Source organism: Mus pahari, chromosome 6 (genome assembly GCF_900095145.1).
Source record: "Mus pahari chromosome 6, PAHARI_EIJ_v1.1, whole genome shotgun sequence".
Classification (NCBI taxonomy): domain Eukaryota; kingdom Metazoa; phylum Chordata; class Mammalia; order Rodentia; family Muridae; genus Mus; species Mus pahari.
The window spans coordinates 3859610-3873070 of NC_034595.1; the positions used below are offsets into that span (position 1 = coordinate 3859610).

A 13461-nucleotide genomic window follows, 5' to 3' on the forward strand; every position below is an offset into this window, starting at 1 on the left:
AAGAAGAGCAAGAAGAAAGAAGGAGAAGAAGGAGAAGAAGGAGAAGGAGAAGAAGGAGAAGAAGAAGAAGAAGAAGAGCAACAACAATAACAATAACAAGAAGAACAAAAAGAACAACAGATACTACTACAATAACAAGAGAAGACAGCAAGAACAAGAACAAGAACAACTAATTGCTAACAAGACTACAGATACCTAGACCCCTCTCCCAAGAGATTTTAGTTTAGAAATGCGTGGTGGAAACAAGTTGAAAAATATTCCCAGGGGATTCTGATGCACCTTTGATTCTGAATTAGTGCTAACACAAACTTCATATTATAAATAGAGAAAAGAAACAAAACAGAATTAAAAGACTCAGGTCAAAGTCACCTACCTGACTATCTTAAGATCCCATTCATGTGGTAACAATACATGTACACAGGGACACATACAGAGAAACACACACAATTTAATTTTAAAATATGTAAAAAAAGACATTTTAATGACTGAATTATATAGACCATATTCCTATAAATTAATTAAAGTCAAATGAAAACCACTTTATCCACTGGAAAATAATAATTTTAGTCCCACGGAACTCATAACTCAAAGAATAAGTCATACTAGTAATAATTCATAGCTAGTTGTTGGTCTTTAAAACATTTCAAAGGTATGAAATATAGCTGTCACTTTGGGATCCTGTGTTAAATATGTATGTTAAAACAGTAGGGAAAAGTTTACATGAAGAAGTGATTTTGCTTCGGTTGGAAATGCTGAAGGAAGAGGTAACAGGAGTTGAAGGACCTTGGAAGAATATGAAGAGGAAAGTATAGTTTGGTGGGTTTTGTTTGGGGATGTTATTTAAGAGGGGACCTGAAGCTGAGGTTGGGGGAGTGGGGAGGGGAAAGATCAGGGGAAAATTTGGGGGAGAGGAAAAATACAATCAAAATACACTATATGAAAAGTTTGAAATGTTAAATTAATAAGAGAGAGAGAGTGAGAGATCAGTGAGCTTTAGTGTGGAAGACATTTCAGGAATGGATAATAGTATGTTGACATCTCTTACCCCAGCTCTGAGATTTTATGTATTCCTTGCTCTACAGAATCACTCCGCCTCCATGACTGAAGTCACCTGAGATGAATGAAGACATGCAGCTGTTTAGGGATTGTTTGGTTTTTGGTTTTTGGTTTTTGGTTTTTTTTTTTCAGCAACTTTCCAGTTCAATTCTTCAAAACACACAGATACTCAAGTCAAACTGTGAAGACAAGTATTACATTTATTTAGTTAGAGGCTAATGTTTTGTACATTTTTTTTGTATGAAGAAGTGATGTAGCTTGCCCTGATCTTTTTTTTGTCAGCTTTAATATATTTATGCCAGATTTTTAAAACCAACAAAATTTTCCTGTTGTTCAAGTGTGCACTGAAGAATCACATTTATCCAATGGTTGATGTTGTTTTGTGATATTTGTACACAAAATTTTCTCAGTTTTATAGACACAAATAAAGCGAACAACCCACTTTAACCCTTTATTACCACAGTTGCTGCCTCCTCCAGAAGTTTTGAATTTTAATGAAAGTTAAACTTTTGAGTTACAGGAAGGACCGTGGTGGTTAATTGTAAATCTCAAAATCAATTGTGGAAAAAAAAATATTGGAAGAGAACATTGTGTTCTGCTCTGTAAATAGTTGACTGCATTCCAAGTTAAAGCAACAGGGGCATACTAGTGAAGAGTTCTAGTTGCCCAACTATTGGCACAGAAGCCTATATTTGGGGGAAGAGTACTTTGGTTATATGATGCTTTCTTAGATAATGGCCTCACCATCCTACAGAGCACAAGGTCAGTCTGGAATTCTGACCTTGGGCAGGTGACACTGTGGCCACCTATCCAAGAGAGCAGCAAGCAGCAGCCTTTCCTGTGAACTCAACAGTTTTGTATATCATATTGTATGGACTTTTTATGAAAAAGAATATTTTACAGTTTGCACAGTATTATTTTACAGAAAGGCTATCAGAGCATCTACATGTAGAGCCCAGAGCAACGGCTTCACTATGGGGCTTTTAACTGTTCTTAGATTTTAACTGCATCCCATTTTTTCTAGCATGGTGATAATGTGTCCCTCCTTTGGGAGAAGGAGTTCCCTTTCTGTATCTATCAAAATGTTTCTCACCCGTGTTGGCTCTTCTTAGCTTTTTTTGTACATATTTTTTTTCTAAAGAGAAGAAAAAAAAAGTTATCACAAAATGTATTCTGGCTCATGTGCTCTGTGTTTCATTTTACTCGGCGCTGTTGGAAGAGCTGCGGAGTGTTTGCGCTTCTCAGACCATGAGAGAGGTGATTAGATGAACCATTAAATAGGGGCATGACTGAAAGGTCATTCAGAGAAAGCAGGCAGAAGCAGGGAGCGAAGGAACGACTGTACACAAGTATGCTTACATATGTGTTGAAATAAGATGAAAGAATTCGTTCGTTTATTAAGGTACTCAAATCAAATGTATTTTCTGGATTCTTAGTGTGATGCCTTAGTCTTCTTCGACCTGCTCTGAAATTTCCAAGTTTTCAATAAACAATTACTCTTTTTTTTTTTTTTTTGGAACAAAAGTCACCTCTGATAATACTTTCCTGGAAGTTTCCTGAACTCTTTGCCCAAACTCGTTTATACACACTCATGCACGGGTTCTAGTAATATCTGACTAAAGTCAGAGAAAAGGGCTGTTAAGGCTCTGCTCATCCCAAGTGTTAACTAGCTGCCCTCACATATATAACTCGTCTGTTGTTTTCAGGGCAACGAACCCAGAGAGGGCTATAAACTCTAAAACACTGACAGACACCAGTCCTAGCAACATGGTCCAGCTCTGCCCCATTCTTATTTCTATTCTTTCTGTTACTGATGCCTCTGAACCAAGTTTAGCCCTTCTTGGTGTGACTTGTCTACTTAGATGGTTCATGGATGCTACAGACAAAAGGAAGTCCCTAGAAAGAATGATTTGCAGACTCTGAGCTCTGTCTTCTGTCCTGTATGCTAAGTGTTGGGCCGACTCATTTTATTTACTTAAACACATGGTATTTTTAAAGAAAATAAATAATGGACTCTGTTTAGTTTATTTTTCCTAAAACATCAGAAAATGATGGTAGACAAAATTGATGTTTATTACCCATTTCATGTCACACTTAAAGGTTATCAGCTTTTCTTGTCATCAGATTGTATTTTGAAGAAAAATCAAGTTAATAATATGGCTCACTACCTTTGAACTCCTTTTTTTCTAGGTTTGATTCTGGGAAGATCACTTGTTATTTCAAAATCTGTGGTCACAGACTCTGGTTCCATAGCCCAGGGTGTGTAGGGTGTTCTATGGCAAGCTATGCTCTGTATCAGTTACAACTAAGGGATTTCTTTCTAGGCTGTTGCCTGGGTCTCTGAGTTAGTCTACTCTTTGCATTATGCCATGATGACTTTAATAGAGCCTCTGCTTACCCTTAAGATACTTCAGTGGCCTTGGGTTGAGGGTAAACCCTCCAATCTAGCATGTGAGATTCATTCCTCAGGTTTAGATGTCCCTACTTGGGTTTTCTGACAAAGACAAAGTTTTTTTTGTCTGAACAGGGCAAATAATGACCACAACCTAAGAGAAATAAATTCTGGAGTGAATGCTGTTCCTCTTTTTTAGTGGATTGCAGAAATGCCTGAGAAAGTCTGGCTTGCTGTGGAAAGGGATTGAAAAGAAACAAGACTAATAAAGTGTTTTGATGTTATCTCATGGACTTCCATGCTCTGATGACATGCCCATTACAGGACTTGACACAGAAAACACTTTGTTAAAGTTTATCCAACAGATAGATGCCAAATTTCATCCCAACTTGGCTGAAGATTGACTATGACTTATTTGGAAATAAGAGTACTTTTACTGGGGTCAAAAAAAAGAGCTGGAAAATGGCACATTTAGATACAGGGTTAATAATGCCAAAGAGTCTACCCTGAGTAGTTATGCCTGTGTGTGTTCCAGTTATAAACTCTAAAGATCTCTTTGGCTGTGATGGGTGGGAAGGCTTTGGTAACTCCAGTATTGGAAAATGCAAATATCCTTAATCTGCTCTTGAAAGGAGGAAGAGTAGATGCCATTGGAATGAATTTGTAAGAACTGGTATTTATGATTTGAAATTTTGTCTTCATTCCCTGATATAGATTAGCAATTAGCAATTGCAGCATATAATATCTTAAAGGCAGATTCATCAAATAGTCAATTCCCCAAGTTTATTTCAAGGATTGGGTTCCAAAATTGCTACAATAATGAAGAAGTGCATATAGACAAGAAACACTGAAGTTATATGACCAAGTTTGGCCTTACTCATTTCTCAGATGTTTCCTGAAACTATAGCAAACAAAACTAAAACTTTGTTAACAGTAAATGCATCTTAGCCTCCTCTGCAGTCCTCAAGATCTTGGATTTTACCTTATCAGTTGCAATCCCACTTGGTGCATACAGGGAACCAATCCCAAAATTATTCAGGATAAACATTTCTTAACAACCCCTTGAGATGTAAAGTCAGAAGTCACCAATGCTAGCACACACAGCTAATATACACACGAAGTCTGACTCTCTTTGAGAGGTCACATGATCTTAAGTATGCGTGACTTTGTTTCCAAGGTACCTCTCTTTCTAGTAACCTGTTTTAAAATTGGTTTAAGGAATCTTTTAAGGGTTGATGAGATGGATCAGTGGGCAAAGATGCATGCTGTCAAGCCAAATGATCTTAGTTCCATTCTTGGAACCCACGTGGTAAAAAGAGAGAATTGATTCCAAAAAGGTGTCGTCTGACCTCCACACATGGGAACACACACACACACACACACACACACACACACACACACAAATAGAATGTAATACAATTTTAAAAAAAAAAATTTAAATAAACTTCAGCTTTACTTCATACTGGCTCACCCTGAAATTCTTTCCTGTGGCAAAGCCAAGCATCTGGCTTTACTAGAGTGGAGTTTGGAAAAGATAAAGGAAGTTGGAAGTCCTCAGTGCACTTCCAGTGCTCTGGACAATATGTGACCTACTGAGAGAACCAGACCATGAAATCCAAAAAAGCAAAACTTTATTCAGGGGGACAGCCTGTCAGGTTGTCTCCAAGAGAAAGGAAAGCAGCCCTAGCAAAAAGGAAGTATGGGTTTTTATATCGTGCTTTTAGTTGGAGGGAGTGTGGTGGGAGAATGTTAAGGAAAAAAGGGAGCTCGAGGAAGGCGGCAGCGGAACCGGTGAGTAGAAGATGGGGCAGGGCATGGTCGTGCCCGCCCGCTGGGCGGTGAGAGCAGAGCAGCCTCTGGGTCTGCCACGAGTCTGCGAGATCCGCCACACGCCCGCGGCGGCGCTGACAAAGGCGCCAGTGGCTCCAAAGCTCGGGGCCTTTGACCCTTTGCCTCCACTGCGGGTGGGATGGGGGGAGGGCGGCGGCCCAAAGGCAAAGGCTCTGGGCAATCTTTGGTGCAGTCTCCAGCCAGAGCAGTGCCTCCCTTCCTGTTCACGCGCTGCGGCTCCATGTTCTATGATGAAGATGGAGATCTAGCTCACGAATTCTATGAGGAGACAATCGTCACCAAGAATGGGCAGAAGCGAGCCAAGCTGAGGCAGGTACATAAAAATCTGATTCCTGTCTTCAGACACTCCAGAAGAGGGCGTCAGATCCCATTATGGATGGTTGTGAGCCACCATGTGGTTGGTGGGATTTGAACTCAGGACCTTCGGAAGAGGAGTTGCCACCAAACCCAGATACTAATGCACATGCCAGCAAGATTCTGCTGAAGGGACCCTGATATAGCGGCCTCTTGTGAGGCTATGCCAGAGCCTGGCAAACACAGAAGTGGATGCTCTCAGCCAGCTATTAGATGGAACACAGGGCCCCCAATGGAGGAGCTAGAGAAAGTACCCAAGGAGTTGTAGGGGGCTGCAACCCTGTAGGTGCAACAACAATATGAACTAACCAGTACCCCCTGAGCTTGAGTCTCTAGCTGCATATGTAGCAGAAGATGGCCTAATCGGCCATCATTGGGAAGAGAGGCCCCTTGGTCTTGTAAACTTTATATGACCCAGCACAGGAGAAGGCCAGGATTAAGTAGTGGGAGTGGGTGGGTAGGGGAGCAGGGGTGGGGGTGGGGTATAGGGAAATGTAAATAAAGAAAATAATGATAATAATAATAATAATAATAATAATAATAATGAAAAAAAGAATCTGATTCCTCAGGGCATTGTGAAGCTGGTTCCCCCGAATCCAAGTGGATTTCCCCGTGATCCTTTATGAAGTATGAGCCTGTGGCATGGCAGACACAAGCACCCACTGCCCCAGCAAGAAACTCCCAGGATCAAGGTGTAGCTTCCATTCAGGAATCCAGGCTGGTGAATAAACTAAACTCCATTGGCCCAGAACCAGTTGTAAGAGGGGCAGTCCCTCGGTGTTAACTGAACAATAAGTGGTTGGTGGCTGGTGAGGGCTAATGACAGAATTACCAGCCCATCTCCCCCAGCCACAGGACACATGCAGGTCAGGTCAGGAATGCCTGGTTCCTAGTTACTTGCCTGACCTGCTTTGTTCCAAGCTTGCCTAGGGCCCAGCCCTCCTAGAAGCTACTGCACTTTATAAGCAGTCTGCCTTCTTCTGGCCCCTGGGCTGTAGGGGCTCTACCCAAGTGGGAACTTCCTTTCCCTCACTCCCCTTACCCCTAGTCAGAGCATTTCAGCCGTTTGTTCGCTACCTCGATTCCTCCTGTAGACTGGAGATATGCGACAGCCTCACCCTTCCTGCCTACCTGTCACGTGCTCCCACTCTTAAGCTGGACACTGCCGGCTGTTCAGTAAGAATGGGGGACCTGTGGGAGGCTTCTCCTCTCACCCAGGGCTGGACTAATCTCCCTTGATTTCAACCAGTTGCCCTCAAGTTGAGAGGGTACAGGCCCGGGTCAGGACAGGCTACCGATGTCTGTACCAGTGGGGACTTGCCCCAAACCACATATTCCATCATCTCCCTTGTCTTTGCACCAGTCCCACAAATCCCCAGTTGTAGGGGAGAGGCAGTCCACCACCTAGTGGTAAGAAACGACTGGGGCTGGGCCAGTAGCTATGAGGAGCCCATCCCCCTTCTCGTACAGTATCTTTACCCCTTCAGGGTCTGTTAAGGGAAAGTACTGGAGCTCCTTGGTAAGGATAGAAAGGAGGGGAAATACACAAAAGGTGCAATTAAAATGTGAAGGTTTGTAAATAGTCTAGACTATGATAATTTTGGGGCAGAGTCTGATTTTTATACAGAGATGGCTTTAAAAAAAAAAAAACTTCCTTGTGGAAGTTCTGTGCTTCTAGAGTGTGGGAAATGGCTTGGGGCAAGTGATCCCCAGCATAGGAAGACTTTTGTTTTATTTGTTCAATTTCAATAAAAGTTATTTGTAGGCCCTGAAAAAAAAAAAAACAAGAAGGAAACGTTTTACATATCAGCAACACTTTATGATGTTGGGGGTCACTCTGGCAATTAGACAGCAGGAAGCTGTGGTCAAGCTGTTCTTCGCAGTCCAAGGGTCAGAAGACTCCTAAGAAGTGTAGAACATTCAGTTCCATTTCCCTGAAGGTACCAAGTCTCACATCTTAGTATCTTAGGTGACTCTGTCTTGGGCCAAAGATCTGGACCAGCCCAATAGTCACTGTGATGACAATACCATTCTTGCCCTAGTGAATTCAAGACGTGCACCAGAACTAGTCTGCCACTTGCTGTCACTACCTATACTCCATGACAATTTTGGAGTGAACACTAAAACTTTACTCAGATCCTACTTCTTGATCTAGGTTGTGCCAGCTTTGATCTGTGCCTTTAAGAACACATGCTTAATGAGCATCTATTATGCAGTCAGAATTGTTCTAATACCTAGGGACATGTAGCAAAATAAGTAGTCCAGCTGCTTTCCTTCATGGGACAGAGTCAGTGAGAGAAGAAGGAAGATTTGTGTAGCAGGGATGCTGGCAATTGTCAAGGGGATTTCCAAGGTTATTTTCTTTCTTTCTTTCTTTCTTTCTTTCTTTCTTTCTTTCTTTCTTTCTTTCTTTCTTTCTTTCTTTCTTTTGTTCTTTCTTTCGTTCTTTCTTTCTTTCTTTCTTTCTTTCTTTCTTTCTTTCTTTCGTTCTTTCTTTCGTTCTTTTTTTTTTTTTTGAGACAGGGTTTCTCTGTGTAGCCCTGGTTGTCCTGGAACTCACTCCATAGACCAGACTGGTCTCGAACTCAGAAATCCACCTGCCTCTGCCTCCCGAGTGCTGGGATTAAAGACATGCGCCACCATGCCCAGCTCCAAGGTTATTTTCTTAAACAAAGAACTGAACTTCTGGAAACAGAAGACCAAGCTGTGTGAGCAAATCAAAAGTAACCACTGTGTTCCTTTAGGATTGAAAAGGACCTATAGCGGGGAGTCTAACAAAAGGATGCTGGCTTGAATATTTTATAAGACCCTTGCTTGGGTCCTTCCCTTTTCTATATTGGTCCTGTTTAGATGCCTTACCATATGTTTTCTTTCCATTTCTCTCTGCAAGGTTTTCTAGGAACAAGTATCCATCATCTCAAAAAGCACAATTTCATATCCCTTGTCAACTTATGATCCTTTAATTCTTCAACAAGCCAAAGCTTTTAATATAAAGTGAAATGAAGGAATTTCTAGTTTAGATGGGAAAATGGAGCATTAGTATAAAAGCTTCTATAAAGCAGTGACATATGTAGGTAGGTAGGTAGATAGATAGATAGATAGATAGATAGATAGATAGATAGATAGAGTGAGTGAGCTATATTCAATAAATAAGGGGTGATGATATAGAAAGCATATAGAAAATAATTTTAAAGGGTTGGAGAGATAGTTCACAGCCATGTGTAACTCCAGCTCCAGAGGAATCTAATGTCTTCCTCCCTGTAGAACATCTGCATTCATATACATACACCAATAGACACACAGAGAGATACATAATTTTTAAAGAGCATAAATTAATCTACAATAGAATATGAAATCAAGAGAACACATATAGAGAGAGGCCCTGGGGTATGAGACAACTTTAAACACTTGAAGTGTTAAAGGAAAGTTAATGGAGATGGAGTTTGTTAAATGTGTGTAGTAGACACATGCCATGCCAGAGAGCATATTGGAGATTGAGATTTGGGGGGTCTACTTGTTACACACTTTGAAATTTATCCTGAAGTAACAAGAAGCCTTCGGCAAGATAATGTCATCATCAGTCTTGTGTTCTCTGAACTTTCTTCAGAATTTTGTTTATCAAGGGTTCTTTTGCATCGGTGGGTAGAATGGCTGAAAGGACTCAAAGGGATGAGCAAGTCAGAAATGACTTCCTTTTTGAGATCCATTTTCATTTTTAATTGTATTTACATGTACATGTGCATGTCTGTAGCGGCTGAGAGTATGTGCCTGTAAGTGCACATGCCTGTGGTTTTTGAGATATCTGACATGTTCCGTGTGTAAGAACCTAACTTGAACTTCTGCAAGAGCAGGGCATGCTCTTCACTGATGAGCCATCTCTCCACTCACAAGATGCTACTTTCTCAGGTAAAACGTCATGACTTGAAGTAGAGTGTCTATAACCATGAAGAAACAGCATCTTTGAAGGATATGAAGAAGTGTTAGGAGATAGAGTCAGTAGAGCCCGAGGCTCATTGGTGGATGATAGCAATCAGCAACATCTCCCTGGAGAACACTTTTCCAAATCTAACTCTTCAGACTCATAGAAGCCTGGTAGTGAGTAAAAAGCTGCAAAGAAAATCCAGTCAGGTTTGAATGTCCTCCCCAGAAAGTCACCTCAGAGCAGTTATGTTTCCCTTGGAAGCCCAGAAAACACTACATGTGCTCCACACAGTGTAGAAACTGTCTGGAGAATGTACTTGCCCTCTCCAGTCTGCTCCTCGGTGCTCAGCTCAGCTTTGTCTTGTATGTTGACACCTTTATGTGCTCCACCTTTAGTCTTTCCAGGAAGCTAACTAAAACTGTGAGAGAATGGTGGAAAGAGGAAGGAGAGGCATACTTCCTCTCCCAGGAAAACAACATGCTAAAACAGACTAAACGACTGAGGAGAAATAATTGCTAACCTCAAATTCTAGACCTATAAAACTTACTATTAACGAGATGGAAATATGAACATTTTCAGATGTGCAAGGATACAGATAGGCCTCTTTTATTCAAATAGGCTGTAAGGAAAAGCAAATAAGTGACTAAGTCATTACTATAATTAAATAGTTATGTGCTTTCAAATAAAGTAATAATCTTTAAGTTCAGGTTGCATAGAAATGATAATATTGCTTTGGAGGCATAAAAACAAATGCATTGATATAATATTCAGCTCCGTGGAATTTTGGAAAAATTTCAGGCATACATAAAGGTAAAGAGAATATTATAACAGAAATTACTCAAGACAACATCCAAAGTCTTTTCCAACAATCTTGCTTGTTGCAGTATTTCTAGATTTTAACCCACATGCCAAAATTGGCCACTGATGAGAGTACTTCAGTATAAGTCGCTAAATGTTTTTATTAATCACTTAAAACAATCATCACACATAACAACATCATCACCATTTTTAGTGTTGTTTATTGATGCCATTTAAATTAATCTATATTCAAATTATGCTAAGAAGTAATTGTTTAGATATTTCCAACAACATAGTGACTTTAGTGAAATATAACAAACCTATTAGGGTGTATATATAGGGGAGGATGGAGGGAAAGAGTAGAGAGAGCTATGATTTTTTCAGGGTGTGGACTTGGTCTCTTCAAGAATCTTAAAAAATCACAAAAAAAGAAAATTGATCCAGTACAAAGCATCATAAGTACATGTGTGATGTTTGAGTTAGCATGGTGTAATAATTTCTAAATGTATACATATTATTAGAAATCAGGGAGGAGGAGGTTTAGTAAAGGAGCTGAAATAAAATTACCCTTCAGAAATGAACTACATTAGCAAAGAGGAGAAGTAAGGCTTACCTTTCAAACCTAAGAGGCACTTTATCAAGAGGGCCAGCTTATACTAGCAAAGAGATAACCTGAACAACATGACAACAGACAGACTTTATATAATCATACACAAAAAAATGGATGTATCCTGGCTTTCCTAAGTTTTGGAGGAAGGAGGAAGTTTAATGCCATGTGATTTAAATCACATAACATTTCAGCATTGCCTATGTGCTAAATACCCAGTTACTGGATCTTGCTACAGTCTCTCTTGCAGCTTTGGGGGTGAAGGGCTGTGAGGCTATCGCCTTCTTAACTGTCTGTTGCAGAGAGAAGGAGGGATGGAAGGAGAGAGCAGAGAGAGGTGCAATGGACAGGCCTGAGGCCACAGTAACTTTAAATATCTGTTGCAGAAATGGGGAAGGATGGAGGGAAAGAGTGGGGAGAGTTATAGTGGTAGGACTTGATTTTTTTCAGGGTATGGACTTGGTCTCTTCAAGAATCTTAAAGTGGCAGGCCATGATCTAACATATACATCAAAACATCACACTAACATGTCCCTCTTATCAATTAAAAATAAAAGTTTAACTCTTTCTCCATCTCCTAATTTATGGTTATAGTTCTTCTGCTCAGATCAGGGCCATTCGTAGAACTTTTATCTTCCATGCCTAACTTAGTGCTGCCCATACAATGAACTGACAAAGATCTAGAACACTTGACCCACAGGATAGCCTGCCATCTGGATTTGTTCACTCATGGTGAAATTTAGTTTGTTCTCTTGCCACAATGATCTAATGGTAAATGATCACAATGGTAAATGATAGAAGGCTTGATGAGACTCGAGTGCAACATGTCATAAGAACTGGGTTTTATTAGCACCACAAACACCTGTTACTTCCCTCCATCATGTAAACTTTCCCTTTATACAGACCAATGTGAGTGGTGGTCCTTGGTAGTACCAATATGATCCCTCCATGGCAAAGCCACATTTCTCCTCTCCTACCCCTACCACAATATGGCATTTCATGCTTTGGTAAAACTGCCTTTTGTCAAAGCAGAACACAAAATAGATATAAACAAAATGAGCACACTACACATTGGGAACAAATAAACAAAAAAACCATAAACACAAGAGCAGGAATTAATTTATTTCAAAACGTAATAAATTAAGGAATGACATTTAGAAGACTTGATCAATAATTAAAGAAAAGTCTCCACTTGAAAAGATAAAATAGCCCCACCATCTTTCTTCTGAACCCCAGCGGAGGCCACTGAGCACTCTGGAGGACTCTCCACACTGCAGGTACTCAGGATCACAGGTGAGAAGAATGCAACATCAGCTCCGGAGAATCGTGGAGGGGCTTGTGCCAGCAGGAACAGGGACAAAGGAACCCTGCCCGCCCAGAGGCTGGGTTTTGGATCAGTAGGGACCACCCCTGCCATCTCTCTTCTGAACCCCAGTGGAGGCAGCTGAGCTCCAGAGGACTCTCCACTCTGCAGGTCCACGGGATCACCTCAGGATCTCAGGACCTCAGGATCACCTCGGGATTGCGGGAGGCAGAGCAGAGACCCAGACCCCTGGGCACCTTCCTTACCAGAGGAGAGTCGGCCTGCAGTGAGGACTCTGACCCCAGGACTCAGCAGGTGGATCAGAGCTCCATACTTCTGGACACCTGCCCTGCAAGAGGAGACCTTGCCTGCAGAGAGTGCTCTGACCAATGGGACTCAGGTGAGAGTTGGATTCCCGGGAGTGCTGACAGAGGCTAACAGAATCATAGTAGGATCAATCTCCAGCCAGAGATCTCTTGAGCATTAACACCAGAGATTTCCAGATGGTGAAAGGCAAATGTAAGAATCTTACTAACAGAAGCCAAGAACATTGGGCATCATCAGATCCCAGTACACCCACCACAGCGAGTCCTGGATACCCCAACATACCCAAAATGCAAGACATGGATTTAAAATCATATCTCATTATGGTGGTAAAAGATTTGAAGAAGGACATTAATAACTCACTCAAAGAAATACAGGGGAACACTGCTAAACAGGTAGAAGCCCTTAAAGAACTAGAAGCAAACACTGCTAAACAGGTAGAAGAAACACAAAAATCCTTTAAAGAATTACAGGAAAACANTGCTAAACAGGTAGAGGAAACACAAACATTCCTTAAAGAATTATAGGAAAACAACAAAACAGGGGATGGAATTGAACAAAACCATTCAGGATCAGAAAATGGAAGTAGAAACAATAAAGAAAATCCAAAGGGAGACAACTCTGGAGATAGAAACCCTAGGAAAGAAATCAGGAAACATAGATGTGAGCATCAGCAACAGAATACAAGAGATGGAAGAGACAATCTCAGGTACAGAAGATTCCATAGGGAACATGGACAAAACAATCAAAGAAAATGAAAATGCAAAAAGATCCTAACTCAAAACATCCAGGAAATCCAGGACACAATGAGAAGACCAAACCTACAGACAATAGGAGTAGATGAGAATGAAGATT

General features: G+C 40.9%; 1 protein-coding gene across 2 annotated transcripts in view; it reads left to right on the top strand.

The window, feature by feature from the left end:
- Positions 1 to 2223, top strand: part of Plppr1 (phospholipid phosphatase related 1) — a 260218-nt gene extending 257995 nt beyond the window's left edge. Inside the window, exon 8 of one of the 2 annotated variants that reach the window (XM_021200013.2) lies at positions 1083 to 2223. In XM_021200013.2, the coding sequence (XP_021055672.1) occupies positions 1083 to 1115 (33 nt within the window). In that variant the 3' untranslated portion in view covers positions 1116 to 2223. The remainder of the gene's footprint in view (positions 1 to 1082) is intronic. The other variant, XM_029540268.1, reaches the window with a different exon arrangement.
- Positions 2224 to 13461: the final 11238 nt, after the last annotated feature.